The following is a 25,552-nucleotide window of genomic DNA, read 5'->3' on the forward strand; positions in this document are numbered from 1 at the left end:
AGGCAATACTTAAAAACATGCCCAACATTAACCCTTTCCGTGCTTGTGACGGAGCGGTTCCGCCATGTGCGACGGTCGCGCTGTGCGCATGACGGAACCGCTCCGTCATGGCCCCGCCCACGCACGGAACCTTCAGCGTGGCGCTGAAATCCGTGCCGCGCTGAAGGGGTTAAAGGGTCACTGCACCTTGAGTGTATGTCCACACAAACATCACACACTGGCCAGACCTAGCAAGGAGACTTCAGGTCTAGACATGTAGGCCTTGCCCGCACCAACCACCCCCTACATGAGACAATTTATTGAGACACAGGAAGCACTTACATCTCTTAGTCTGGAATAAAAACACATGGCCTGCAAGAAATCCCGATTGGACACAAAATACCCCTGGTGCGCCCGTACAAATACATCATCTACAAATGGCCATCATCAGATCATTTTATCATTACACACAGGCACTGGCCCCCGTGAGTATGAACAAGGGACATTTGGTCAGCCTGTACAGTGGACACATGTAGCCGAGTTTACGTAGACACAAATGGTGCCAGGGTACAATGGCACAGAGCACAACCTATGCTGGAGACACAGGGATTGTCGAGATTTTTGGATTACACACATGATACCTAGGAAAAGATGCCCCAGGGGACGGTAGTGGCCACACTACTCCACGTTCCTGAATGGTACTAACTGCAACACAAGCCACCATCCCTGCACTCTGCATATCTCACACTCATGCACATCATGTCACAGGCCACAAAATAGGAAATGCATGCTGTAAAGCAATACACTTTAGAGACCCACTCCTATGTCTGGACTCAGCATCAGTGACAACTGACATGGACCCCACAAGTACTGAACTGGACAGGGCACAGGCAAGGTCCCAAAACCTGTTACACACCACCCCCACACATGAAGCTGCACGCATTGGGCACATCGATAAACTGGCAGCCTAGATAACCTTGTGCAAGTGTGACTACACACAGACCAGGGTACACATGCCAAGGAGGGGAAGGGAGGAAGGACAGCACCGCTACACTTTGGGGACCAGGAACTGCACTGCACATGTAAATCCTGGCAGTGTATCCATGCAACTGTGCACTTACAAATGCTGGTGACACACAACAAACACACATGTACCTACCCCCTTCCTGCTGCTGCTTTTCCCGTAAGCGCCTGTCCATGTCAGGGAAGACGACCGCCAGCACACGCTTGTGGATGTGGGTCAGACGGCGGCGCCCATGGTTCTTTTGGCTCACAGGTGAGTCCCCCAGCAGGACCCGTGCGATCCTCCGCGTCCAGCACCGGATATCCTGCCAGCGTTTCCTCACCTGGGCTAGGCGCCGCTTCCGACCATCCGTCTGTCTCACTGCACTGACGGCGTCCTTCCAGATCTGCTCCTTGGCACAGGCGCCTACCTGTGAGGGTGAAAAAGTGAGACAACATCAATACACCTGCGACATGTCACAGAGACACACATTAGAACAATTTGGCTGGTTTCAACAGGGCATAGAATGCATCAAACTCATTACACCTGTGTCATAGGGACACTTTCCTCTGTGGAAGGCAAAAAGCACTAGGTGGCATTGTAGAGTACACAGGTGGCATGAGGGGTACGACACAATCAATCATCCAGGCTCACACTGTGCATCACAAGTGACACCAGGATTATGTGCAGCACCTCAAAGCAGTCACATGCCACAGGCCACTGAGGCGCCCTCAGCAGAGTACACAGACACACACAGCCACAGGACAATCACCTGCCATTGACAACTGCAGCTACACACCTCACTCTGCACATGTGCCACTAGACTGGGGGTGTCACAGGTGTGGTGGGGCTGGCCCATCACCGCAGACACACAGCACTGCTCCCTGCTCCCATCAGATGGGCAGGGTATATCCATCCCTCATGCAGCTGGGGTGCTACACTCCACATATGCACTCACCCACATGACAGGGGACTTACACACACACACCAATGTCCAGGGGACAAACACATCTTTTGGACACTCTCAGCACATGTACACTAAACAAACACACATCTGTGGGTACTGCCACCTGTCACACTGGGGGGGACCACAGATTCACATGAGGACTGTAGTAACGACATTCCCAGGAGGATTAGACCGGCAGAATGTGTAATGCCACATGCAGTGATTGTCACAGTACACACAATGCAAGTGAGGAGAGCAGATATGCACCACAGCATGCTCTGGCTGGGAGACATTAGGCATTCCCCCACCCGGGACCCACCCAACAGTACATTGCATGTGTGTTACACCTGGACACAATGGCAGAAGTCACAGTCACAAAAAAGGGGCACAGTCTTTGCTAGTGGACTCAGCACTCACCTGAACCCCTGGTCGACCGTACAGCATAGGGTACTGTGGTAGGATCACATCGAGCAGGGCTAGGTTCTCCTCCTGGGTGAAAGGCTGGGCCCTCTCCACAGACCTGGACATGGTGCCAGAGGATTCACAAGCAGCAGCAGTGTAGTTGAATCAAAGGATGTGCAGGCAAGTGCTCTCTCATGGGACCTGGCTGCCTTATATCGACCTTGCTGCCCTGTTCCATTCACAGGAGTACAGAGTGATTGGTCACTCACATTTGCATCCTATGTTTCCTCCAATCCCTTTAAACCTACCACAGTCAGTGGCTTTTCTCATTTTTTTTATTGAGCATGATGTCAACTCAACAGCCACTTTGCAACAATGTAGATTCTTTCAAACCGACTTTAGCTGGGCACCTGATGAAAAAAATTCAAACTTTAAACTCGGTCTCCATGACAACCAGCATGCATGTAGGGCTTTATACTTGTCCCTCATGTGTCCCCTATGTAATTTGGACATTCACACACAGGTACGGTGAGTTCCAGGGCCCTAGGGCACCCCACATGCATAGAAATGGCCCGTACACGCGCGTGTACGGGGCGTATCACTATGGGTACGCATACGCGAGCAAAGCCATAGTGAAACGGCCCGTACACGCGCGTGTACGGGCCGTTTCACTATGGCTTTGCTCGCGTATGCGTACCCATAGTGATACGCCCCGTACACGCGTGTGTACGGGCCGTTTCTATGCATGTGGGGTGCCCTAGGGCCCTGGAACTCCCAACATGCCATGGCTGATCACGCCTCTCCGCAACCCCAGAACAGCTGCCGATCACCGCTACAACAACGCCCATGGGCGGACCAGGCGAGTGATAGAGAGGACGTTTGGCCTCCTGAAGAGCCGATTCCGTTGCCTCCACAAGACCGGTGGCGTGCACCGGTGAAGGTCTGCAAGATATTCCTCGTGTGCTGCATGCTGCACAACATGGCAGTGGAGAAAGCTGTGCCACTCATCCTGGATCCAGATGAGAAGGACCATCCACCCGTGGAGGATGAAGGGCTTGGGCATGAGGCAAGTGATGTGGAGGAGGAGGAGGCGGCGGAGGACATGCGGAGTCGGCTCATACGCGACTTCTTTGATTAGTGGTGAGTTCCAGTGTCTGAGTGTGCACGCATTGGGCTGTGTGTGGCATGTGTTGCAATGTGTGTGTCCATCTGCATGTCTTCCAAGTGAGTCTGAGATGTGTTTGTATGTGTCACTCGAGTGATGGTGCAATAGAAGAATGTCTTTCCTGAGTCATCATTGTCACCTAGCATGTTGACAACCTAATACGTGTCGAGTACATGCACATGTATGCGGATGTACTTCTTTTGGCTGACTTCTGGTATGTCTCCCATCCACAGGTACTTGCGCATGCTGTCTGCTGGTGGCATTGTTGTGCTCCTGCTATTCCTCATGATCACAGCAACATGTGCTGATTCAGCGTTACATGCACGGACAAGTTAGAAAATCTCCTTAGGGTAAGGGATGCAGCACGGCTTTTTGGGAGTGGTATTTGTTTTGAATGTGTGTGCACTGCTCCTGTTCATGTTTGGTTACTTGGCATACATGTAGAATCACCATGGGGCACATGACCTGGAGCAGAATTCACCTGAATTGATGGTCAGACTTGGTGACAGTCATCTGTAATGGGATTGTGATGGAGCCATCAATGTGTGTGACACTGGCCTCGGAAACATACGGGTTGCGGGTTGACATGGTGTGTGAATTCCCATTAGGGGCTCAATGGTGTATAGCAGGCTCTCTGTGAGCAGCAGGGGGTGTTTAGCTGTCACCCGTCACTTGTGTGCCAGTGCCATGGATTTCCTGCATCTGTGGTGCTAAGGGGGGTGCCAGTGTTGGTCCCACTCTTCATCCACATGACCTGTGTATGTGTAGACAGAGTTGCATTGGCATTCCGACACACATGAGTAATAAAGGTGTCCCTCTGCCTCCAAGGTGCCTCATCTCTGTCAATGGTGGTCGGTTGCCAATGTGCATGCGGCATGTCTGGCATTGTTCTCTGCGATGGTGCATATGAGTCTATGTGTAGATGTAGGAGAGTAGGGTCTGCTATCCTATGGTCACCCCAAATTTTTGCTTTTTGCTTCACTGGTTTTTGACATATTGAGGCTGTGGGCCTGCCAATCAGACCCCCAGCCTGCTGTTCTCTCTACTAAATTAAAACTATGCACCCTAGGTGCATAACCAATTGGAAGTGGATCACCCTGTCAGCCCCTGTACCAGTGTACACTAGGTACCCAGGGCATTGGTGTACCCAAGGCCTGCCAGGGGCTGCAGCATGTATTATGCCACCCCAGGCTTGGCCTAACAATCTGACACAACTGGCTGATCACTCAGCTGGGGTAAGTTGGTGTAATCACCTCTTACTTAGGTGTAGTATACCTATACCTAACCTTAAATGGGACACCTGGTAACCTATAAGTCACTCCTATGGCAGGCCTTAACAATCCTGAAGGCAGAGTGCTTGGTTCCATGTGAGATGGTGCTCTGGCATGAGCTGAGCCTGTCTGCAGTGGTCGGAACAACTTCCTTCTACTGTTTCCAGATATCGTCATACCATATACTCTTAAGTGCATTATGAACCTCGCGGTTAAATGCTATCTTTGGTTTGGCTTTATCAAAACATGTCGAGTAAGGTGTCATACGAATTGGAATACTAACCCCTCGCCAATTCTGGCGACGGGGTTAGCATTCCACCCTTCTAGAGGGACACGACATGTACAGTACCTGAAACCCGGGTAAAATCAGACATAGCCTCAGCTCCACAAAATGGATGCTGCCACCACAGACACAAGTCTGCCCTCCTGCTGCTGGGAGTCCTTCCAGCTTGGGAGGTGTGGACAAAGGGTTTCCTGCCAGGGGAGGTGCGAGCACCACCCCAGACAGGATTTTGTGTATTGGTCAGGTAGGGCTTGAAAGAAACCAGACATGCCTGTGGCTCACAAGGAGCCTCGGGGCATATGCCAGTTCAAACCGGTCCTGGGGCACACCAGTCCCGGGCCTGGGGCGAGCTGGACAAAGGATTGGGGGTGTAACCACCCCCCTTCCTGGTCCCACCCATAGGGAGGGACCTAGCAGGTAGTCCGGCCCCTAGAATCCGAATAAAGGTAGGAGCTGTGTCCTAAGACTTCAGACATCCTGGAATCAACTTGAAACTAAGAAGAAGACGGGAACTTCGACATTCTGCTGCACAGAAGACTGAAGAAAATCTCCCCTGTGGTCAGGGAGTGACCACCTTGCTAACGCAAGCACCATCCAGCGAATCACCGTCTGCTTTGCCGCCGCCTCCCGCCGGAGCCCGAGCCCAGAGACTGACAAGACCTGGACCTCCAGACCTCTCACCGCCCGATCCACAGTCCCTGAAAAGAGGAGACCCGTGGAGGCACCGAGACACGTGGAGCCAGCCATCTTGGAACGACTACGACAAGCTGACAAGTGCAACAACCGAGGCTCCCTCCAAGTTGTGCTTTGGGTCCTGAGAAGCCCAACCTTCGAGCAGCATCTGCACCAAAGGTGAGCCCTCCAGCATCTCCACGATCTGCGTGGGGCCCTTCTGCATTTTGCCACTCGACGCGCCTAACCGGTTGCTGGCCCGCTGGCTAGTGGCCATCTTGGCGACGAAATCTACGACAAACACCGCTGGTCTGGTTGCTCCAGACTGGCCCTTGCTCCCCTCCAAAGGAGCAGTTCCTCTGACCTTGCTGGTCAGAACCATCAGCTTAAACTCCTTGCCTACAACAATTGCTTTTGCCAAGGCTTGTTTGCTTCGATCAAGTCGCCGACACCGCCGACAGCGAGAGCCTGCGTGGGACAGCTCGTGACTCGACTCCTGGACGTCGTCGACCTTCAGGGACCACGTGGCTGCAGAGTCAAGCTACACCTTCCTTCCTGTTTGCACCCGACATCGCCTGGTACCCACCTGGTGCCACGCTGGTCACTGGCTAGTGACTGTGAACACTGTCCCCTCTGCTTACAGGTCTTCAACATCTCCGATCCACTCTTGGATCCACTGCATCTCTTCCCGACCGACCGCCTGCAGCATCTTTGTCCCAGGCTCAACGGAACAGATAGAAGAAACCCGACGCACTTCGAGGCCTATGCACCCGCTTCCTGTGGGTGAGGTAAAGCTGGCACACCTGTGCCCAAGTGTAGTATTACATCTCTAGTGCCTGTGTTCCAAATCTTAAGTTCCTAGGTCATCCGGAAGATTCCTTTTGCAGTAACTTTGTACTTTTTACGCACCCATTGAAACCTATGGGAGCACGCGTGTGACTATTTGCTCTGCACACGCCACCCGTGGACCTCCTGGTCACTAACTAACGTTAGCTCCTTGTAGGCCCAGCGATTCTAGAGGCCCTAGGCCTTTTCCCTTTTCTGTTCGTGGTACTTATACCACTATTTTAGTATATGGTTCGAGTGGCCACCAGGGCCTATCCATATAAAGTGCAACTTCTGTGTATTCTGTGCTAATCTTGTTTGACGATTTGTGCTCCTGTGCTCATAAAGAGACTAGGGGTTACTTTGAGAAATAAATACACATATATTTTGAATATATATCTGTGTGGTGTCCTTTCATTGGTATAAAAGGGGGTTACTATTGGTAAAACAGCTTGCTTAACACGCATCACGAGTTTAGCCTCAAAGACTGCTTAGCCTACGCTACCACTAGGGCAGCTAGTCCGAAAAGGTTGACTTACAACCACACCATAAGGGTTGCTTGGCATGGTACAAGGTGGTCACTAGAACTAGTGAACAGCATATACCAGGCCAACTTCTCACATTGGTGAGCAGCGGTTGGATTTGAGCTTGCTGTGTTTTACCATTGTAATCTCTTGGTTACCAATTGAAAGATCACATAGGTACCTGTAGGTACATATAAAACAAGATTAGATATACATAAGTTCTACTGAACTTAGTTGTTGTAGAGCAAAGGGAGTAGCACACCCTGACTACAACTACTAGATAGGTTTAGTAGGTAAACCCAAGTGTAGGTAGATTGCAACACATCCACCCACACTTAAGAGCAATGGCCGGGGCAGAGGGGTCCACTGTACCCATCTCTGTTGAGAGTGACCCCCAGAGGGCACCATCCAGCTTTGCTACCCTTAATCAGAATGAGCTCAGGCATTTGGCAACTCTTAGAGGCCTTAAACAGCCCAAGAACCCAAACTCTGCTGAGCTCAGAGAGCTCTTACAGAATGATGAGAATCAGAGAGCACTCAAGAAAGCTTCCCAGTTAGCCCCCTTAGGGACAGGAACAGGAGGCCCCCCTTCTAAAGATGCCACTGAAGTACCCCTTCCCAATAGTCACCCCTTAGATGGGATGCCTACCACAGAGGATGAGAGTGAAAAGGATACTGACAGTAGTGAGGATGAAGGGAGAACTAGCCCAGTGCCAAGTGTTATACTTGGCCCAGCTAAACCAAGGCTATTGGGGACTGACAGTGGGTTCAACCCACTGGATCTCCCCAGTGGACTTAACACAGGGCTGGGAAGGCAAAGGAATCGCTCAGGTGACTCCAATGCTTCCCATGGCTCTAGAGGCTCTCAAGGTCACTCCAGGAGAAGGATGACCACCCCTCAGAGGAGGGAACATGAGGCCAAGATGCAAGAGGCCCAGCTGAGGATCAGGAAGCAGGAGCTAGAAGTAGCCCTGATGGAAGAGAAACTTAGCAAGGCTAGACAGCATAAAGAGAGTGGGTCTATACCCACTGGTGGCAGCATTGTCCCTAAGGACAAAGATAGGGTTTTCGATAATAGAAACCTGTCTAAGGTTGTGCCCCCCTACAAAAGTGGGGATGACATCCACAAGTGGATAACTGCTCTTGAGAGAGCCTGCAAAGTACAGCAGGTTCCTGAAGACCAGTGGGCAGCAATCCTCTGGCTCTCCTTTGAAGGAAGAGGCAGAGACAGACTCCTCACTGTTAGAGAAGAGGATGTCAGAAACTACAGAGTCCTGAAGAGTGTTCTGGTAGATGGGTTAGGCTTAACCACTGAACAGTACAGGTTAATGTTCAGAGACACCCAAAAGACACAGACTCAGGACTGGTCTGAATACATTGAATGTGCCACTAAGGCTTTGGAGGGTTGGTTGCTGGGAAGTAAGGTATCTGATTTTACAGGATTGTATAATTTGATGATGAGAGAACAGATTTTAAATAACTGTCAAAACCAGCAACTGCATCAACACTTGGTTGACTCTGATCTGACCTCTCCCCAAGAATTGGGAAAGAAGGCAGACAAATGGGTCAGAACCAGGGTTAAGCAAAAGAACCAGAACCAGGGCCAAGGGGGTGATCAGAAGAAAACAGACCAAAAGGGTGGAGATCAGAAACCTAAAGACCAGAAGTCTTCAACAGGGCCCCAAACTACTACTAAGGAGGGTGGGTCCCAACAGTCCAAAAAGAAGAAAGAAGGTCAAAAGAAACCCTGGTGCAATCATTGTAAAAATACAACTCACTGGACTAGTGATTGCAAAAAGGGTGGAGCCCCCAACACTGTTGCCCCTAAGGCACCTGCTCCCAGTACTACTGTTAGCAGTGTTGGTCCCCAGACAAAGGGTGTAGTGGGAATCACTATGGGAACTGAAGGAGATTCTGACTTAGACAGAACCCTTACACAGGCGGTCTTGATCTGTGATGGGGACATTGATTTGTCCCTGACTGTGAGCCCCAGTAACCTGGGCAAGTACAGACAGACTCCTTTAATTAATGACAAAGTGGCTCAAGCCTACAGGGACACATGTGCCAGTGTCACTATGGTGACACCAGGCTTTGTGGATCCTGGACAGTACATACCAGGTGAGAACTACCTGGTGACCAATGCCAGCAATGCCACTACTTCACATAGTGTGGCAGTTGTTAACTTCTCATGGGGAGGGGTAACTGGCCTCAAAAGGGTTGTGGTTAGTGCAGACCTCCCAGTAGAATGTTTGTTGGGCAATGACCTAGAGAGTTCTCTATGGTCAGAAGTGGAGTACAGGACTCATGCAGAGATGTTAGGTATATCATCACATGTCCTTGCTGTGACCAGGTCACAGGCCAAAAAGTGCCTCACTGAACCTCAGGTCTTGGATCCTGGAACAATGGACCAAGTACCTACCAAGAAGAAGAACAGGAGGGTCAAGGCTGTGCCTTCCCCCCTGCCTCAGAGTGATGATCAGCCTTCCCAGGAAGCTGATCTAGAGGACCCTGAAGGAACTGTCCCTGAAGAGCTTGAACCTGATCAGGTTGAGTTTCTGGGGACAGGGGGACCTTCAAGGGCTGACTTGAGGCAGGCTCAGTTATCCTGTCCCTCTCTTGAACCCCTCAGACAGCTGGCTGCTGCTGAGGCTGCTGGGAATGCTCAAGGTACCCATAAAGTGTATTGGGATGAAGGGCTCCTTTATTCAGAGGCTAGAGACCCCAAGCCTGGTGCAACCAGGAGGTTGGTTATACCTCTGCAATTTAGGGGCTTCCTTCTTACCTTGGCCCATGATATTCCTTTAGCAGGACACCTAGGCCAGAACAAGACCTGGGACAGACTTGTCCCTCACTTTCACTGGCCTCATATGAATGAAGATACAAAGGAGTTTTGTCGCTCCTGTGTTACCTGCCAAGCCAGTGGCAAATCAGGTGGCACAACAAAGGCCCCCCTGATACCACTACCTGTGGTGGGGGTTCCCTTTGAAAGAGTGGGAATAGACATAGTGGGTCCCATGGATCCTCCCACTGCATCTGGGCACAGATTTATACTGGTGGTAGTGGATCATGCCACCAGGTATCCAGAGGCAATTCCCCTTAGGACCACTACAGCTCCTGTTGTGGCCAGGGCCCTGCTGGGAGTATTCTCCAGAGTGGGGTTTCCTAAGGAGGTAGTATCTGACAGAGGTACCAACTTTATGTCAGGATACTTAACAGCTATGTGGAAGGAATGTGGTGTCAACTACAAGTTCACCACCCCTTATCACCCACAATGCAATGGGCTTGTTGAGAGATTCAACAAGACCCTAAAGGGTATGATCAAAGGATTACCTGAAAAGCTCAGGCGAAGATGGGACATCCTTCTACCCTGCCTTCTGTTTGCTTACAGAGAGGTCCCACAAAAAGGAGTTGGCTACAGCCCCTTTGAATTGTTGTTTGGGCACCCTGTGAGAGGCCCACTGTGTTTGGTGAAGGAAGGATGGGAGTTACCTCTCAAAAAGCCTAAGCTAGACATAGTGGACTATGTACTTGGTCTCCGCTCCAGGATGGCTGAGTATATGGAGAAGGCATCTAAAAACCTTGAGGCAAGCCAGGCCTTACAGAAAGCTTGGCATGACCAAAAGGCTGTCTTGGTTGAGTATCAGCCAGGACAGAAGGTATGGGTGTTGGAGCCAGTGGCCCCAGCAGCACTCCAAGACAAATGGTCTGGACCCCATACAATCCTGGAAAAGAAGGGAGAGGTCACCTACTTGGTGGACCTAGGAACTCCCAGGAGTCCCCACAGGGTACTCCATGTTAACAGGCTTAAAGCATATGTTGACAGGGCAGACATGGGCTTGCTCATGGCTACAGATGAGGGACAGGAGGAAGAGAGTGACCCTCTCCCAGACCTGTTGTCTCAGAACCCTGAAGATGGCTCAGTTGAAGGAGTGACCCTTGGAGGCAACCTCACTGCCCATCAGCAGACTGAATGTAGACAGGTTCTACAATCATTTTCACATATGTTTTCCTTGATACCTAGTCAAACTGACTGGTGTACCCATGTTGTGGACACTGGTGACAGTCTGCCTGTAAAGAACAAACTTTACAGACAACCTGACCACGTCAGGGACTGTATAAAGGCTGAGGTACATAAAATGCTGGAATTAGGTGTCATTGAACCCTCAGAGAGCCCCTGGGCTAGCCCAGTGGTTCTGGTCCCCAAACCTCACACCAAAGATGGCAAGAGAGAGATGAGGTTCTGTGTGGACTACAGAGGACTCAATGCTGTCACCAGGACAGATGCACACCCTATTCCAAGGGCAGATGAGCTCATAGACAAACTAGCTTCTGCAAAGTTTTTGAGCACATTTGACTTGACAGCTGGCTATTGGCAAATCAGATTAGCTGAGGAGTCTAAGGCCAAAACAGCATTCTCAACCCCAGGTGGGCATTATCAGTTTGTGGTGATGCCCTTTGGTCTGAAGAATGCACCTGCCACCTTCCAAAGGCTGGTGAACCAAGTCCTTACTGGGTTGGATGACTTTTGCGCAGCATATCTTGATGACATTGCTGTCTTTAGTTCCACCTGGGAGGATCACCTGATCCACCTGAAGAAGGCTCTTGAGGCTCTGCAAAGGGCAGGCCTCACTATCAAGGCTACTAAGTGCCAGATAGGGCAGAGTAAGGTTGTGTATTTGGGCCACCTTGTAGGTGGGGGCCAAGTTCAACCACTGGAGAGTAAGATACAGTCCATCAAGGATTGGTCCCCTCCAACCACCCAGACTCAAGTTCGAGCTTTCTTGGGCTTGACTGGGTACTACAGGAAGTTTGTTAAGAACTATGGGTCCATTGTGACTCCTCTTAATGATCTGACATCCAAGAAGATGCCCAAAAAGGTTCAGTGGACAGTAAGCTGTCAAAAGGCATTTGATGACCTGAAGGAGGCCATGTGCTCTGCACCTATCCTGAAAAGTCCTGACTACTCCAAAGAGTTTATTGTCCAAACAGATGCTTCTGAGTTGGGTGTGGGAGCTGTGCTGTCACAACTTAATGTAGATGGTCAAGACCAACCCATTGCTTTTATTAGCAGAAGGTTGACCCCCAGAGAGAAGAATTGGTCAGCTATTGAGAGGGAGGCCTTTGCTGTGGTGTGGGCCCTGAAGAAGCTGAGGCCATACTTGTTTGGCACTCACTTCAAGATTCAGACCGACCATAAGCCCCTCTTGTGGCTAAATCAGATGAAGGGTGAAAACCCCAAACTGCTTAGGTGGTCCATTTCCCTACAGGGGATGGACTTTACAGTGGAGCACCGGCCAGGTACTGACCATGGGAATGCAGATGGTCTCTCCAGGTACTTCCACTTAGGACATGAAGACGAGACTGGTCAAGGCTAGTTTAATGTCCCAGCGTTTGGGGGGGGGTTGTGTAGGAGAGTAGGGTCTGCTATCCTATGGTCACCCCAAATTTTTGCTTCACTGGTTTTTGACATATTGAGGCTGTGGGCCTGCCAATCAGACCCCCAGCCTGCTGTTCTCTCTACTAAATTAAAACTATGCACCCTAGGTGCATAACCAATTGGAAGTGGATCACCCTGTCAGCCCCTGTACCAGTGTACACTAGGTACCCAGGGCATTGGTGTACCCAAGGCCTGCCAGGGGCTGCAGCATGTATTATGCCACCCCAGGCTTGGCCTAACAATCTGACACAACTGGCTGATCACTCAGCTGGGGTAAGTTGGTGTAATCACCTCTTACTTAGGTGTAGTATACCTATACCTAACCTTAAATGGGACACCTGGTAACCTATAAGTCACTCCTATGGCAGGCCTTAACAATCCTGAAGGCAGAGTGCTTGGTTCCATGTGAGATGGTGCTCTGGCATGAGCTGAGCCTGTCTGCAGTGGTCGGAACAACTTCCTTCTACTGTTTCCAGATATCGTCATACCATATACTCTTAAGTGCATTATGAACCTCGCGGTTAAATGCTATCTTTGGTTTGGCTTTATCAAAACATGTCGAGTAAGGTGTCATACGAATTGGAATACTAACCCCTCGCCAATTCTGGCGACGGGGTTAGCATTCCACCCTTCTAGAGGGACACGACATGTACAGTACCTGAAACCCGGGTAAAATCAGACATAGCCTCAGCTCCACAAAATGGATGCTGCCACCACAGACACAAGTCTGCCCTCCTGCTGCTGGGAGTCCTTCCAGCTTGGGAGGTGTGGACAAAGGGTTTCCTGCCAGGGGAGGTGCGAGCACCACCCCAGACAGGATTTTGTGTATTGGTCAGGTAGGGCTTGAAAGAAACCAGACATGCCTGTGGCTCACAAGGAGCCTCGGGGCATATGCCAGTTCAAACCGGTCCTGGGGCACACCAGTCCCGGGCCTGGGGCGAGCTGGACAAAGGATTGGGGGTGTAACCACCCCCCTTCCTGGTCCCACCCATAGGGAGGGACCTAGCAGGTAGTCCGGCCCCTAGAATCCGAATAAAGGTAGGAGCTGTGTCCTAAGACTTCAGACATCCTGGAATCAACTTGAAACTAAGAAGAAGACGGGAACTTCGACATTCTGCTGCACAGAAGACTGAAGAAAATCTCCCCTGTGGTCAGGGAGTGACCACCTTGCTAACGCAAGCACCATCCAGCGAATCACCGTCTGCTTTGCCGCCGCCTCCCGCCGGAGCCCGAGCCCAGAGACTGACAAGACCTGGACCTCCAGACCTCTCACCGCCCGATCCACAGTCCCTGAAAAGAGGAGACCCGTGGAGGCACCGAGACACGTGGAGCCAGCCATCTTGGAACGACTACGACAAGCTGACAAGTGCAACAACCGAGGCTCCCTCCAAGTTGTGCTTTGGGTCCTGAGAAGCCCAACCCTCGAGCAGCATCTGCACCAAAGGTGAGCCCTCCAGCATCTCCACGATCTGCGTGGGGCCCTTCTGCATTTTGCCACTCGACGCGCCTAACCGGTTGCTGGCCCGCTGGCTAGTGGCCATCTTGGCGACGAAATCTACGACAAACACCGCTGGTCTGGTTGCTCCAGACTGGCCCTTGCTCCCCTCCAAAGAAGCAGTTCCTCTGACCTTGCTGGTCAGAACCATCAGCTTAAACTCCTTGCCTACAACAATTGCTTTTGCCAAGGCTTGTTTGCTTCGATCAAGTCGCCGACACCGCCGACAGCGAGAGCCTGCGTGGGACAGCTCGTGACTCGACTCCTGGACGTCGTCGACCTTCAGGGACCACGTGGCTGCAGAGTCAAGCTACACCTTCCTTCCTGTTTGCACCCGACATCGCCTGGTACCCACCTGGTGCCACGCTGGTCACTGGCTAGTGACTGTGAACACTGTCCCCTCTGCTTACAGGTCTTCAACATCTCCGATCCACTCTTGGATCCACTGCATCTCTTCCCGACCGACCGCCTGCAGCATCTTTGTCCCAGGCTCAACGGAACAGATAGAAGAAACCCGACGCACTTCGAGGCCTATGCACCCGCTTCCTGTGGGTGAGGTAAAGCTGGCACACCTGTGCCCAAGTGTAGTATTACATCTCTAGTGCCTGTGTTCCAAATCTTAAGTTCCTAGGTCATCCGGAAGATTCCTTTTGCAGTAACTTTGTACTTTTTACGCACCCATTGAAACCTATGGGAGCACGCGTGTGACTATTTGCTCTGCACACGCCACCCGTGGACCTCCTGGTCACTAACTAACGTTAGCTCCTTGTAGGCCCAGCGATTCTAGAGGCCCTAGGCCTTTTCCCTTTTCTGTTCGTGGTACTTATACCACTATTTTAGTATATGGTTCGAGTGGCCACCAGGGCCTATCCATATAAAGTGCAACTTCTGTGTATTCTGTGCTAATCTTGTTTGACGATTTGTGCTCCTGTGCTCATAAAGAGACTAGGGGTTACTTTGAGAAATAAATACACATATATTTTGAATATATATCTGTGTGGTGTCCTTTCATTGGTATAAAAGGGGGTTACTATTGGTAAAACAGCTTGCTTAACACGCATCACGAGTTTAGCCTCAAAGACTGCTTAGCCTACGCTACCACTAGGGCAGCTAGTCCGAAAAGGTTGACTTACAACCACACCATAAGGGTTGCTTGGCATGGTACAAGGTGGTCACTAGAACTAGTGAACAGCATATACCAGGCCAACTTCTCACAGTAGAGTAGCAAGATGTAAGCAGTTTGTCAGGGATTAGATTCTGTATTGTGCATGATGTCCATGGCTGTGTAGGTTTTGTGGCCTGTCAGTCTCCACGACGGCCACTGTGCCGCATGTGAATCCATTGTGTGTGTGTGTGCCATGTTGACCCAGACATTCCTTCCTTGACATGCACCTTTTGCATGGTTCCTTCCTGAGATCTTTGTCTTTGTGTGCTACTTGTGGCATTGTTTCCTTGACATGGCGCATGCTGCTGCAGGCCCTGCTGCAAGGGCACCCAGTGTCCACGCAAACGAGCTGGTGTCCATCATGGATTGCTTGCTGACATGTGCTATGCTGATCAGCAGCATCTGTGCCTCATGCGGCAGCACACTCTGCATCATGCACTAGATCCCCAGTTCCATCCACCTCTAGGCAAGAGGGAGACCATCCCCCAGGTCAACTGTGACATCTGTGTCTACTCCTACGGACATGTGCGTTAGAAATCCCATGATACTTGGCCACATCCAGGGTGCATCTGCACAGCTCTGCTACTACATCCGGCGACCAGGCCACATCAACGTCAAACAGAGATGGGGGGAGTGGATCACTGCCAGCTGCAGGATGACCTTCTCAATCCACACACACCCTCAGGATGCAGCCCACACCCACAACACAACCTTGTGGCACTGTGATCCAACACCCTATTGTGCCATCTCCATGCATCCAACCTTGGCTGGCCCACCATTCGCCACATCCGCCTGTCTCAAGCATGCAGGACATGGTTCTGCCACGTGTCTACACATACCTGGGACTCCCAGCACAGGACACTCCACATGATCCCTGACCTCTGCGCATGAGTGTTGCTCTTCTAAATAGGTCTGTGGGCACAGTTGTGCGGGCACCCCCTCAGCTGGTTGGGCCCATCACGGGTGAGTATGGTGCTCCATGTCTGTCTTGGATGGTACGTTGTGACCCATGTGTGTCCTGTGCCAGACTCAGACCCCAGGGTATGGTGGTTCGGAGTTAATTCAGAAATCAGGCATGGTTTGACTTTACAACACACACATGTAGTGGAATAATGCAAAATGACGGCATCATCTTGTGATTGTGATGAATTTTATTAGTGCTGGGGTACGTGTTTGGGGGGGTGACAAGAGGTGCTTGGCGGGAGTGTTGAATCCAAAGTTCACAGGGGGAGTTGGTGTCCTTGCCATTGACAGTCATCAGAGTCTGTGCAACAGTCTTTGTCAACATTGGTCAGACAGTGACCAGCAAGGCCATGTGGCAGAGAATGTCCTTTGCTGCTGTGCTGCTGTTGGGCCATAGGGCCAGGTGCCAGGCCAGGTGACCTGGGAGATGGTGATGTTCCGCTGACTCTCACGTTTTCTTGCGTGGACGACCCACCTTCCTGCGGGGACCCTCAGATGCCTGGCTTGACGGTGCAAGGGACGCTCCGTCAGATGATTCCTCCTCCTCCTCCCTCCCTGGGGCTGGTGCTGCTCTACGCCTGCTGGCACAGGGAGGGTTTGCCAGGCTTTGGGCGATCTGATGGAGGGATTGGCTCAGGTCCTTCTGCACCGCCAAGTGCTCTGCATGTCTTGTCTGGCATGATGCTCAACCTGCAGGGCCTTCATCTCATTGAGGGTCTCCACTACCTGGGCGATGCCTCTGGAGTCACGCCGGTATGCGTCCAGGATGGTTCTGACGTGTGCCATAGCCGGGTCCTGAGCCAACTGGGCAGGTTCGGGCCTCCGCCGTCCTCCACTCCCACCACCCCTGCCCACTTGCACCTGGCCTGCCGTTGTGGGCACATCGAGTCTCCGGGACCCCTGAGGGATGGCATTTGCGGTGTCGCCTGCCTCCTCCTGGGTGCCCGAAGAACCTTGTCCCTCCTGGACAGACTGGCTGCGTTGTTGTGTGCGGGCAGGGCTCCTGGGTGTCTCCTGGGATGTGGCAGGAATGGGGGTGGTGGTTGGCACAGTTGTACCTGATGCAGGTGCTGCAGGTGGTAGGACACCAGAGGGGCCAGGTTGGTCTGGGTCGTCGCTGGCGTTGGGGTCCTCTTCACGCAGAGCCTGGTCCTGTGAGTCTTCCCCCCCAGTGTTGGGAGGAGATCGACGACGTTGACCTGTGTGTGAGAGAGACCGTGTTAATTGTGTTACATGCGACATCCATGTTTCATTCTTTTTTGATTTGGCACAGTTCCTCTGGGTGGTTGGATTTGGCTAGCATTCCTCACACAGTGCACTTGTGCATGGGTATGTCCCTTGGCCACAGCTTTCGACACTTGACCTATGTGTGACACAATCTTAGTTGATGCATCTTTTGGGAACGCAGTCAGCAGTGTAGTGAGCGGGCGTAGCAAGCCATGCGGAGCCGCCTTATGTGTTGCACTGTACGTGGCCAAATGGTGTTTTTTCAATGCTATTTGAGAATACAGGTAGGTAACTTAACAATTTGTGACAGGGTTCTGACGAACACAGTGGGTAGGTATACTGGGTGTACGGTTCTGTTTGTGCCTGCAGCACGGATGTACTCGTGCCCAGATTGACACATAGCCTAGTGTTTATCAAAGGTTGAAGGGGGGTTAAGGCACTGCCAAACCTTGTCTACATGCACACAGTCCACCTGCTGATGAGCGGATATGGCCACACCACCCAAGGGTGATTTGGTCTCCCTCTGTCTCCCTTACTCCCTCCCTCTGTCAGCCTCCTCCCACTGTCCGTCTCCCTCTATCTCCCTTTCTCCCTCCCTCTATCAGCCTCCTCCCTCTGTCCATCTCCCTTTACTCCCTCCCTTTGTCAGCCTCCTCCCTCTGTCCCTCTCCCTTTCTCCCTCCCTCTGTCAGCCTCCTCCCTCTGTCCGTCTCCCTTTCTCCCTCCCTCTGTCAGCCTCCTCCCTCCCTCTGTCTGTCTCCCTGTGTCCACCTCTGTCTCTGTCCCTCTCTCTGCCCCTCTCCCTCCCTCTGTGTGTCACCCTCTGTCACCTCAGCCCAGCTTCCTGGGCACACGGAGTTTGCAGGTCTTGCAAAGGGCATTGGCTTGTTCATGTGGCTTTGTTTCTTCTCTGCGGGCACCCATTGGGCGGAGTGTGTAAGTCTGCACTGCTGCTGTGGCGGTGTGTGCTGACACTCTTTCAGTGTGCTGCGTCTTCATTGGCTGCTGTTATGTGCAAAATGTGCCTTCAGACCCATGTCGTCCTGCAACGCGGCCACCATTAGCAGGCAAAACAGTACTGTGTGGGGACACACTGTTGGTATGGCTGTGCCATAAGCCATATGGGCTGAGGGCATTGTTGTGTGCTTCAGAGTTGCTCTATGTCAGTTTTGAGGCCCACCCTCCCGGCATCGGGGACATCCTGTCTTGTGTTTGTGTTTTGTGTGGCCTGTGACTTGGCCTGGCCTTGCATGGGGCATGGGGCATGGAGGCGCTAGTGGCATGTGTGTGTTTTTGGAGTGTGGTTGTGTCCGGTTCTGGCTTTGTGGGGGTTGCGTGCATGATTGATATTTGGGTTGTATATGGCGTTCCCCCCATGTGAGGTGAGTTGTTTGTGTACTCACCAGGCTCTCGGACTCCTTCTAGTCCGTCACATGCCAACGGCTCCAGCGTGGTCATCACCTTCTCTTCCCAGGGATGGTAGTGTACCGGTCTGCGGGATGGCCCTCCTCCAGTGATGTTGGCCTGGTTGTGCTCGTCCGTCATTTTGCGGCGGACCGTCCTCCGCAGATCGTACCACCTGGCTTGGCACTCATGCCTGGTCCTTCTGGTGGACCCAACAGCATTCACGGAATTGACTATCCTCTCCCACATGGCATTTTTTTCTGATATGCTGGTCCGTCTGATCAATGTTCCGAAGAGCTGTGGCTCGACTCTGATGATTTCATCGACAAGGGCCTCCAGCTCGTCCTTTGTGAACTTTGGATTCTTGTTGGTGGGCATGGTGTGGGGTGTGGGTGTGGATGGTTGTGGGGGTGTGGGTGTGGATGGTTGTGGGTGTGTGGGTGTGGGTGTGTGTGTGTGTGAATGTGATGAGGGTGTGTTTGTGATGGTGGTTGTGTGAAGGAGTGCAAGTGTAAGGTGTATTGATGGTTGAAGTATGGTGCAGTGCGTTGTCTCTGGGGTCTGGCAGCAGTGGATCTGTTGCAAAGGATCATGGTTTGTGTGTGTTGGGCCTTTTTATTGGTCCATTTGTGGGTGTGGCTGTGTTTGAACTTTGGGTGGGTGTGTTATAAGGAGTGGTAGTGGTTTGGGCCTCTGTTTATCTGTTTGTCAGTTGCAAGTGAGTGTATAGGATGTATTTGGCCTTGTTGGATATGTTTTGTGGTGTTGTGTGCCTCGGATTGACTGTCCTTGTGTTTTTTTGGTTAGTTCTGGTTCAGTAGGAGTGTTTTTTGCGTCTGTACGGTGCGTACATGGGCCATGTTGTTGTACAGTGCTGTCCTTTGCTATGGCTTAGTACGGCTCGTACATGCCCGATGTTGGGTGAGGGTGCTGGTGTGTGGGCCTGGGGTAGGGTGCGTGCGAACACGGGTGGGGTGGGGGTTCGGTCCGTACATACACTGGTGGGGTGGGGGTACGGTCCGTACATACACGGGGGGGGGTACGGTCCGTACATACACGGGTGGGGGTACGGTCCGTACATACACGGGTGGGGTGTTGGCACGCTCCATTCATACACGGGTGGGGGTACAGTCCGTACGTACACGGGTGGGGGTATGGTCTGTACATACACTGGTGGGGTGGGGGTACGGTCCGTACATACATGGGTGGGGGGTACGGTCCGTACATACACGGGTGGGGTGGGGGTACGGTCCGTACATACACGGGTGGGGTGTTGGTACGCTCCAGTCATACACGGGTGGGGGTACGGTCCGTACGTACACTGGTGGGGTGGGGGTACGGTCCGTACATACACTGGTGGGGTGGGGGTATGGTCTGTACATACACGGGTGGGGTGGGGGTACGGTCCGTACATACACTGGTGGGGTGGGGGTACGGTCCGTACATACACTGGTGGGGTGGGGGTACGGTCCGTACATACACTGGTGGGGTGGGGGTACGGTCCGTACATACACGGGGGGTACGGTCCGTACATACACGGGTGGGGTGTTGGTACGCTCCATTCATACACGGGTGGGGGTACGGTCCGTACGTGCACGGGTGGGGGGTACGGTCCGTACATACACGGGTGGGGGGTACGGTCCGTACATACACGGGTGGGGTGTTGGTACGCTCCATTCATACACAGGTGGGGGTACGGTCCGTATGTGCACGGGTGGGGTGGGGGTGCGGTGATCGTACTAGCGCGGTCGGACTTCATTTTTCCGACTCGTACGGTAAATCGTCCGGGGCTGTGTCGGACACATTTTCCGACCCGAGGACGTGTGGGGGAGTTTTCCGGATGTGATTCGTATGGAGTTTTTCCCATGCGAATCGTACTTGGCAGTTTGTACGGTACTTGTGCGACTCGTACGTAAAAAAATACGGATGCGAGTTGCACAGTATTTTTTTTTCCCGGATCGGAATCGGCACCACAGTGTCTTTTCCAAACCAGCAGTTTTAGCTAAATGCATCCGGAATTTAGGGGTGAGATGGGAGACAGATCTCTCCCTCTCAGCTCAAATCCAGCAAGTCTCTGCAACTTGTTTTAGTAAATTAAAAAACCTAAGGAAAATTCTGCATTGCTTACCTGAAGACTGCCGTAAAACGGTAGTTCATGCAACAGTCACTTCGAGGCTGGACTATGCAAATGCCCTGTACCTTGGCCTTCCTAAATATGCGATTCATCGACTCCAGATAGTACAGAATGCGGCTGCGAGACTGGTCTGCCGCCGGCCTTTTCGAGACCATGTCTCTCCGCATCTCCTGAGACTACACTGGCTGCCAGTTGAGAAGAGAATTATTTTTAAGGCTATGACCCTGTCCTACAGGGCTCTAAGAGGCAGGTGCCCGAGCTATCTGGAAGACAGACTACGCCCCTACAAACAGTCCCGCGCACTGCGTTCTAACGCCCAAAATCTGCTCCACTCTTTCCACTTTAGGAAAGCCCGTCTGGGGGGCAGAACCTTCTCGGTTAGAGCGGCCACACTGTGGAACTCCCTGCCAGGTCACCTTCACCTGGCTAACACAGAACTTGTTTTCCGGAAAGCCCTAAAGACCTGGCTGTTCAAGTCAGACTAAGATAACAGGGGTGGTTGTTGACCCTTCTTTGCCTGTGCTATTGCCTGATGTTTTCAGCGCCGGGACGCCCCTGTTTGGGGTAGCTGTCGCGCTCTATAAGCTTCTGTATTATTATTATTAAACAATCTAGTTTTGATCTCAACTTACCCGTCAAAATAATAGTGATTCCTTCGTATAGTATTTTATCGATGGCTTCCATTTTTACAATTTCTTCATTTTCCAATTTTAATAATTCTTCGTTGAATATTGAACACTCACGCAGTGTCGGCATTAAGCAAATCACTGACTTAGTTTTATCAATTTCCACGTACACTTTTGAAGCAACTGCATTTTCATTTGGAAAGACATTGCAAAGTAATCGACTCTCCAAAGCTTCTTTCCCTTTTTTTGAAAGAATTCCAATTCTTATATCTTGAAGATTACTTCCATATTTAGCATCATTTGCCTATCGCATATTTGTTGTCAGTTCTTTGTATTCAAAATTACTCCAAATGTTCACATTACCAACACTGCCAAGAGACTTTCTGGTATCTTCATGGGCAAGTGTTTTAAATACCGGTTGTCCTTTTACCGGTGTCAGTTGCAGTAGATCTCCAAAAACTATGACGTGTTTTCCTCCAAATAACACGTCATACTCTGTTTTAAGAATTTGCTGCATTCTTAAATGCACAAAGGCAAGCATCAAGTTTGAAACCATGCTCACCTCATCAATAATGAGAAGTTTTATTTTCTTCAGCACTCTTGAAACTTCACAACAAGCTTCTCCAGATAGCTTGTGGTATTCCAATTTGTTCTCATGCTCTACTGGCAGCATTAGTAAACGATGTAAAGTAATTCCTTTAATGTTATGTGCTACCAACCCAGTTGGAGCAGTGACAACACAAGACAAATGCGACTCAGTTGTTTTTTGCAGATAACTTGTCATTACTTTAATTAAGAAACTCTTTCCTGTTCCAGCTTGACCACTCACATACATTCGGAGAGGTTGAAATGATATACATGAGCACACTCTCTTTTCATGAAGTAATCCATGGTCAATCTGCTCTTTCACTTGCTGATATATTTGTTTCTGTTCAACATTTTGGTGCCGATTCCGATCCGGCAAAATAAATTTGCGTACGACTCGTATCTGTATATTTTCACGTACGAATCGTACAAGTACCGTACAAACTGCGAAGTACGATTCGTACGTGAAAAATACATACGAATTGCATCGGGAAAAGGGTACGAGAGGGAGCCGGAAATGTTTACGTCCGAATAGCGTCGGGAAAAGTGTACGATAGGGAGCCGGACATTTTTACGTGCAAATCGTAAAACAGCCCCGCACCTGTATGCACCGTACCCCAACACAGTACCCCAGCCCCGTACCTGTACGCACCGTACCCCAACACCGTACTCCAGCCCCCCACATGTACGCGCCGCACCCTAGGCCCATACCCCAGCCCCGTACCTGTACGCACCGTACCCCAACACCGTAGCCCAGCCCCACACCTGTACGTACCGTACCCCAACACTGTACCCCAGACTGCCACCTGTACGCGCCGCACCCTAGGCCCGTACCCCAGCCCCGTACCTGTACGCACCGTACCCCAACACCGTACCCCAGCACCCTCACCCAGCATCGCGTATGTACGGACCTTACCTACGCGAAAAAGACTCGTAAAGAACCAGGATACTGTAAAACAGCACAAGGAGGGTCAATTCGACTCGCACAACACAACAAAACACGTCTACATGACAAAATACATCTCAATGACTGACCTGGCACATCCAAACAGGCAAACAGAGGCCCTAAGTCACAACCACCTCTTATAACACACCCACCAAAATTTCAAACACAGCCACACCCACAAATGGACCAATAAAAAGGGCACACACACACACAACCCATGAGCCTTTGCAACAGACCCACTGCTGACAGACCCCACAGACAAACAACTGCACCTTACTTACACCTTAACTACATCCTCACTTACACACCTTCACACAACATCCTTCACAAACACCCCCTCTTCACATTCACACACACACCGTCACATTCACACCCACACACCCACAACCATCCACACCCACACCCCACATCATGCCCACAGACAAGAATCCAAAGTTCACAAGGGCGGAGCTGGACCTCCTTGTCAACGAAGTCATCAGAGTCGAGCCACAGCTGTTTGGAACATTGGTCAGACAGACCAGCATAGCCCAAAAAACTAGCCTGTGGCAGAGGATCGTCGATAAGGTGAATGTTGTTGCGCCCATCCGAAGGACCAGGTATGAATGCCAAGCCAGGTGGTACGATCTGCGCAGGGCAGTCAAGAGGAAACTTAATGAGGAATACGCCCAGAGTAACATCACTGGAGGTGGGTTGCCCCGCAGACCCGTGCATTACCATCCCTGGGAGGAGAAGGTGATGGCCATGCTTCCGCCGGTGGGAGTACACGGAGTCGAAGGAGTCGCAGAGCCTGGTGAGTACACAAACAACTCACGTAACATGGGGGGGAATAGCATCCACACCACAAATACACCAAATGCACGCAACTTCCCCCAAGCCCTCACCGCACAAAACCACACTCAAAAACCACGCTCATGCCACTAACGTCTCCATGCCCCATTCACAAATAAAGGCAATGCCATGTCTCAGGCCACACCAACCACAAAGCCAAGACTGGATGTCCGGGATGCTGGGAGGGTGGGGCTCACACAACACATTGTGCAACTAAGAAACAGACACCAATGCCCTCAGCCCATATGGCCTAGGTACATACCCATGCACCATGCCCAATGCACATGGACTGGCAAAGTACTGACAAGGTAGATGACACTTGGCCCTGCTGTAGGCAGCACAAGGCCCTCCTGTGACCACTGTACACTCAAACACCAACTCCACAAGCTCAGATATCTAGCACAGGAACTCACACTCACTGTCATGCCAGCATGCACCATGAGGGGACAGACACATCACCTGGGAGACCCAATGACAAATCACACTACACCCAACAGCAGGCCCGGTCACACACCCCCCCTCACACAAGCACACACCCCCGGGGCAGGCAACGGATTTACCCACTCTCACAATGGACATGTGACACAACAAGACCAATCCATAGCCAAATAAGCATCCTAGCCAAATTTCTACTGGTCAAACACTCAGGAGAACATATCAATCTGTCCCCCGCAACATACCCATCCCCAAGTGTACATTGAGAGGAATGCTAGGCACATCCAACTACCTGGAGGAACTGTGACAACTAGAATATGTATGAAACATGGATGTGGCATGAAACAGCATTAACATTGTCTCTCTCTCACACACAGGGCAACGTCATCGACCTCCCCCCAACAATGGGGGGGAACAATCACAGTCCCAGGCTCAGCGTGAAGATGATCCCACCGGCAGCGACGACTCTCACCACTCCGTGGATGACCCCGACCAACCTGGCCCCTCTGGTGCCCAAGCCCCTGCAGCACCTGCGTCAGGTACATCTGTGCCAACCCCCACCCCCATTCCTGCCACATCCCAGGAGACACCCAGGAGCCCTGCTCGCACTGAACAACAGAGCCAGTCTGACCAGGAGGGACAAGGTTCTCCGGTCACCCAGGAGGAGACAGACAACCCCGCAAATGCCATCCCTCAGGGGTCCCGTAGACCCGATGTGCCCACAACGGCAGGCCAGGCTTGTGTGGGCAGGGGTGGTGGGAGTGGAGGCAGGCGGAGGCGAGAACCTGACCAGCCAGCTGAGGGAACCGGTATGTCACACATACGCCACATCCTGGACACATACCGGCGTGACACCAGGGGTATCAGCCAGGTAGTGTCGAGCCTCACAGAGATGAAGGGGACCCTCGATGAGATGAAGAACCTGCAGGCCGAGCAACATGCCAGTCAACAACAACACCAAGGACGGATGGAGGCAAGACTGGCTGAGCTCCTGGCGGTGCAAACGGACATGAGCCGTTCACTCCGTCGGATCGCCGACAACATGGGCAACCCTCCCTGTGCCACCAGGCGAAGACCACCACCAGCCACAGGGAGGGAGGAGGAGGAGGATTCGTCCGACGGAGCATCACAGACATCGTCAAGGCCTGCATCTGAGGGTCCCCCCAGGAAGGTGGGTCATCCACAGAAAAGACCGTGAGAGTCAGCGGACCATCCACATCTCCCAGGTCACCTGGCC

General features: G+C 51.8%; 1 protein-coding gene across 1 annotated transcript in view; it reads right to left on the reverse strand.

Moving 5' to 3' along the window:
• LOC146871941 (STE20-related kinase adapter protein alpha-like) overlaps positions 1 to 25,552 on the reverse strand; it is a 366,775-nt gene that overhangs the window by 135,545 nt on the left and 205,678 nt on the right. Inside the window, exons 10-11 of the mRNA XM_085652306.1 lie at positions 14,337 to 14,357; positions 692 to 720 (exon numbers count right to left, since the gene is read on the reverse strand). Coding sequence (XP_085508432.1) covers positions 692 to 720; positions 14,337 to 14,357 — 50 coding nt within the window. The remainder of the gene's footprint in view (positions 1 to 691; positions 721 to 14,336; positions 14,358 to 25,552) is intronic.

Source organism: Triturus cristatus, chromosome 1_1 (assembly GCF_964204655.1).
Source record: "Triturus cristatus chromosome 1_1, aTriCri1.1, whole genome shotgun sequence".
Taxonomy (NCBI): domain Eukaryota; kingdom Metazoa; phylum Chordata; class Amphibia; order Caudata; family Salamandridae; genus Triturus; species Triturus cristatus.